This window comes from Bison bison, unplaced genomic scaffold (assembly GCF_000754665.1).
Source record: "Bison bison bison isolate TAMUID 2011002044 unplaced genomic scaffold, Bison_UMD1.0 scf7180017864390, whole genome shotgun sequence".
Lineage (NCBI taxonomy): Eukaryota > Metazoa > Chordata > Mammalia > Artiodactyla > Bovidae > Bison > Bison bison.
The window spans coordinates 1,503,481-1,509,085 of NW_011494962.1; the positions used below are offsets into that span (position 1 = coordinate 1,503,481).

A 5,605-nucleotide genomic window follows, 5' to 3' on the forward strand; every position below is an offset into this window, starting at 1 on the left:
CATAGCCTTGACTAGATGGACCTTTGTCGGCAAAGTAATGTCTCTGCTTTTGAATATGCTGTCTAGGCTGGTCATAACTTTTCTTCCAAGGAGTTAAGTGTCTTTTAATTTCATGACTGCAATCACCATCTGCAGTGATTTTGGAGCCCAAAAACATAAAGTCTGACACTGTTTCCACTGTTTCCCCATCTATTTGCCATGAAGTGATGGGACCAGATGCCATGATCTTAGTTTTCTGAATATTGAGCTTTAAACCAACTTTTTCACTCTCCTCTTTCACTTTCATCAAGAAGCTTTTTAGTTCCTCTTCACTTTCTGCCATAAGTGTGGTGTCATCTGCATATCTGAGGTTATTGATATTTCTCTCGGCAATCTTGATTCCAGCTTGTGCTTCTTCCAGCCCAGCATTTCTCATGATGTACTCTGCATAGAAGTTAAATAAGCAGGGTGACCATATACAGCCTTGACATACTCCTTTTCCTATTTGGAACTAGTCTGTTGTTCCATGTCTTAGTTCAAGGCCAAGCAGGGTTTATCTTTTATCTACTATATCCTCAGTAGATCTAACTGCCCAAACCTAGGTAAAACATTAACAGAGCAAGTTTTGTACATAAATGGACTAAGTAGTTGCCTAAACAATATGATTTGAGAGACAAATGTTTCATTATTCTACAGCATCATTGTGAAATGAGCAGTATCTCCCAAGGAAGTTTATTACTTCCAGACCTCTGTTGAAAAGCAGATATCAGGGAAACAGCAATGAAATGAAAAATCAGTGTCTTAATTGATTCACCACATTAACTGATGTTCTAAATTTCCCCTGAAGCTCCTAACATTCATGGCTGGTAAGATATCCTGTATTATACCTACCTGCTCCTCCAAGCAGATGAGTCATATGGTTACCAAAGTCAATTGTTATTCTTTGCAATCCTGTTTATGCCAATCATACATATAACTATAACTACGTTATCAATTAAATACTATGTAGATTGGTTAAATATACATGCCAAAAGCCTTAGCTCCCTGAAAACTAGGTTGAATGCTTTCAAAACATTCTCTAAAATCAAGCCGCTAAAAAGAGAGTGTTGTCGAACTGTGTGAGTGAGACAACTGTAGAAAACTGGGGGAAATTTAACAATAAATGCCTGCAGTCAAACTTCATCACAATTGTTTTATACAAGAAATACAACATGTAACTTCATTTAGCACAGCACGTGTAGCCTCTTGGCCTTCCTCTGAAAGACTGATAAATAAATATCTATTTATATGTTTTAAGTTAAAATAAATTGAAAAAAAAAAGTTAAAATAAATTGAGTATATAAATACACATATACATGGGCTTCCCTGGTGGCACAGTGATAAAGAACCTCCCCACCAATGCAGGAGAGGTAAGAGATAAGGTTTGATCCCTGGGTCAGGAGAATCCCCTGGAGGAGGAATAGGCTACCCAACTCCAGTATTCTGGAAACTTTCATGGACAGAAGAGCCTGTCAAAGTCAGATACAACTGAAGCGACTTAGCACAGCACATACATATATATATGTAAATATATATATTTTTTCTTTTTAATAGCTCCTAGTTTAAACTTTTGATTAAGTGGATCTGCCTCTTTCAGATAAAACTAGATAAAGAGATAGAACTCTACCAAATCAAGTCCTCAGATATTGGTGTGAATAATCTATTCATTTTTCATTTTTTCTCTCCTAATCAAGGCTTCTAATCTGACACAGAGGGAATACTTCAGGAGGCACTAAAAAGGATTGCAGACAGCTGCCAACTATGAGCTCTGCCACATAACACACATTTTTGCTTGAGAGTCTGTCTGACTTCAAAGCAGAGACTTCATGCATAGACTTAATTGACAACAGACCCAGTCATGTTCACAGGCAGGAGGACACTGAAGTCAAGAAAGGAGGAACTCCACGGGGCAGGAACAAACCGTACATGTCTCCTTTGATGCCAGCTGGTTTCAGCAGAAGCCGTTCTGGGGCAAGCCACTTGAGGGGTACCACGCGAGTGGAGGAGATGGCCCCTCGGGAATGAACTTCATAAGCCAGGCCCAGCCCGCAGAGCTTAGCAGTGAGGTCACACTGGATTAGAACATTCCTGGCTGCCACATCGCCATGGAACAAACGCTTCTCCTGGAGAAATTCCTGTCAGAGTGATGTCAAAATGGATCAGCTCTCCGAGGTCATGGCTTGGGTCCCAGATAAAGTGAAGCAGATCCTCGAAAAGACATTTTCTACCCTGAACAAGCCGCATTAATAATGACATATCCATTCTCCCCCAAACTCCCTCCCATCCTGGCTGCCACATAACACTGAGCAGAGTTCCCTGTGCTCTACAGTAGGTCCTTGTTGGTTATCCATTTTAAATATAGCAATATGTATTTATATGGCTGAGTCCCTTTGTTGTCCACCTGAAACTATCACAACATTGTTTATCTGTTATACTGCAATACAAAATAAAAAGTTTAATATAAAAAAAAAATAACATGTCACATCCACACAGCTACTAAGTGGCAGTGACCAGAACCAAATATTCTAATTCATAAAAAGCACAGTACTTATAATGAATCAGACATGTTTGCATTGTGTTTAAGATCAACAGTTTCCAGAAATTCATTCTTTAAAAAAATTAATAAAAACTTTATTATGTTTTTTTATGAGTTGTTTTAGGGTGAAAACAAAGTTGAGTGGAAAAGCCAGAGCACTCAGGCCTCCTGCCCCTTAGTTTCCTCTATTAACAGCTTGCACCACTGTGATACATTTGTTACAACTGATGAACCTATGTGCTCAGTTGCTCAGTTGTGACTCTTTGCAACCCCATGGACTGTAGCCCACCAGGCTCCTCTGTCCATGGGACTTCCCAGACAAGAATACTGGAGTGGTTTGCCATTTCCTCCTCCAGGAGATCTTCCCGATACAGGGATCAAACCCGTGCCCCTTGCATTAGAAGTGCAGAGTCAACCACCAGACCACTAGGGAAGTCCCTATTTAGGTTAGTCTAAAATAGACATGATCTCATTTTCACCCCCTTCTTATTCCTCCTCTTCCACTTGTTCTTTGTTCCTTTTCAAGTATATGCAATTCCTGTCACATTCAGTATTACAGCAAGTCTCCTGCCTAACACATTCTGAGCTAGTATTTCTTGTTCTTTAGGTATAAATTATAAACATTCTTCTGGCTCTGTAGCCTTTCACCCATTCGTTTTCTCTTCCCAAATCTTCTACCAACTTATCTTTTCCTCTTTTACATCTGCTAACAGTATATATAGGGAAGTATGAGAAGGGGCCAGCAGAGGATGAGGTGACTAGATAGCATCACCAACTCAATAGACATGAATCTGAGCAAACTCTGGGAGATAGTGGAAGACAGAGGAGCCTGGCTGGCTACAGTCCATACAGCTGCAAACAGTCAGACACGACTGAGTGAACAACATGTGGGCATATAGCTCTTGGCCCTGGTGCCTTTACCTTTAAGACTGAGAAACCTTTTAAAACCCTTCTTGGGACTTCCCTGGTGGTCCAGTAGTTAAGATTCTGTGCTTCCCGGGGCACAGGTTTGATCCCTGGTCGGGAAACTAAGATCCTGCATACTTCATGGTGTGGCCAAAAAAAAAAAATTATTTTTTAATAAGCAATAAAAGAAATAAAACCTTTCCTGTTTCTTCTAGAAACCCTAAAGTGACCACTTTCTACCTAGAATTACCAATCCTGAATTATATTATCTAAATAATTTCATAAAGAGAAAATTGAAAACAATTAATCGATGCTTGAGTTTCTGCCCCCTAACTTCCACCAGATTTCATTTATAATATATACCCCATTTGAGAACATAAATATAAGAAATATGACATTAAATACCAGGCTAACAAAAAAGATCACTGCCATCTGTTGTCACTTCTCCAAGCCTTACCAAAGCCAAAAGGACCTGCTTCCCAATGTGATATATTTGTTTCTCTGTGAGGTCATAGGGAAGACCATCCATGGTCATCACATCCTAAAGAGATAAAGAAAAAGGCATTACATCAAAATGACATGAACAGATCTAAAGGGAAAAATAAGGAAAGAAATATTCTTAAATGCAGTTACTGAAGCTAGGGCAAAGACACAAAAATATAAGGACTTGGGAATTCCCTTGGCAGTCCAGTGGTTAGGAACCCACACTTTTACTGCAAAGGGCCTGGGTTCAATCACTTGTCAGGGAAGTTAGTTCCCATTAACCACATGACATGGCCAAAAATAAATAAATAAGAATTTAAAAACTAAAAAATGTACAAAAGCTAAAAGATCCAAGGAGAGATGGTATGAGAGATTCCCAGGTATGCAGAGAAGTGCCATGCTTTACTGGACCAGGAAGACAATAAAGAATGTAGGTGAAGAGCAGAATGAAGGAAGAACAGAATTTGTCAGGCTAATTGGTATGTCCATAGCTAATCAACCAGGTCAAGCCTTTCTTCCTAATCAGGCTAATTGGTATGTGCACAGCTAATTAACCAGGTCAAACCTTTCTTCCTAACACCTCTGCCCCACCACTCACCCGGCGACAGGTCCAGAGAAAGCTGAGCAGGTCTCCGTGGGCCACATCCTCCAGAACCATGTAGAGCGGCAGCCTGTCTGTGCAGCAACCTTCCAGCTGTACCAAGTTTTTGTGCTTCCCCAAGTATAGATAGAATTGGATTCGCCCTAAGAAATCCTGCACCTCTTGGAGCCCAGTTGGTTCTGTGGAGGACAGAAGAGCCATGGGGAATGAGCAGTCAGAGTGCCAATAAAGTGGGGAGTATGAGGCAGGAAGGAACCTCAGATGTAAATTTCAAAGCTTCAAAGGGGAATGAGCGTAGACCAAAAGTAAACAGAAAGGGGATCAATTAGATGATCTTCGATGTCACTGTTCTTTTATCAAAGGTAACATAGACCCACAGTTCTTCACAACTAGTTAGACTTTCCTCTGCCTAATAAAATTGTTCTGTTTACATTAAAATATTATCACACATACTATTTTCTTGTTGTTACATGCTATGAGGTCCCAAAAGAATCAGACATAACTCAGTGACTAATGTCTGATTCTTTTGGGACCTCATAGACTGTAATCCACCAGCCTCCTCTGTCTATGGGATTCTGCAGGCAAGAATACTGGAATGGGTTGTCATTTCCTTCTCCAGGGGATCTTCCTGACCTAGGGATTGAACCTGTTTCTCCTGCATTGCAGATGGATTCTTTACTGCTGAGCTACATGGAAGCCCCTGACTATAACATCAGCTCAGTCGCTCAGTCATGTCCGACTCTTTGCGACCCCATGAATCGCAGCATGCCAGGCCTCCCTGTTCATCACCAACTCTCCCAGTTCACTCAGACTCATGTCCATTGAGTCTGTGATGCCATCCAGCCATCTCATCCTCTGTCATCCCCTTCTCCTACTGCCCCCAATCCCTCCCAGCATCAGGCTCTTTTCCAATGAGTCAACTCTTTGCATGAGGTAGCCAAAGTATTGGATTTCAGCTTCAACATCAGTCCTTCCAAAGAACACCTAGGACTGATCTCCTTTAGGATGGACTGGGTGGATCTCCTTGCAGTCCAAGGGACTCTCAAGAGTCTTCTCCAACG

The 5,605-nt window shown here is 41.0% G+C and overlaps 1 protein-coding gene across 3 annotated transcripts in view; it reads right to left on the minus strand.

The window, feature by feature from the left end:
• Positions 1-5,605, minus strand: part of STYK1 (serine/threonine/tyrosine kinase 1) — a 55,232-nt gene that overhangs the window by 6,615 nt on the left and 43,012 nt on the right. For all 3 annotated transcript variants that reach the window (XM_010858669.1, XM_010858670.1, XM_010858671.1), the window contains exons 5-7: positions 4,542-4,723; positions 3,918-4,001; positions 1,945-2,153 (exon numbers count right to left, since the gene is read on the minus strand). In XM_010858669.1, coding sequence (XP_010856971.1) covers positions 1,945-2,153; positions 3,918-4,001; positions 4,542-4,723 — 475 coding nt within the window. The remainder of the gene's footprint in view (positions 1-1,944; positions 2,154-3,917; positions 4,002-4,541; positions 4,724-5,605) is intronic.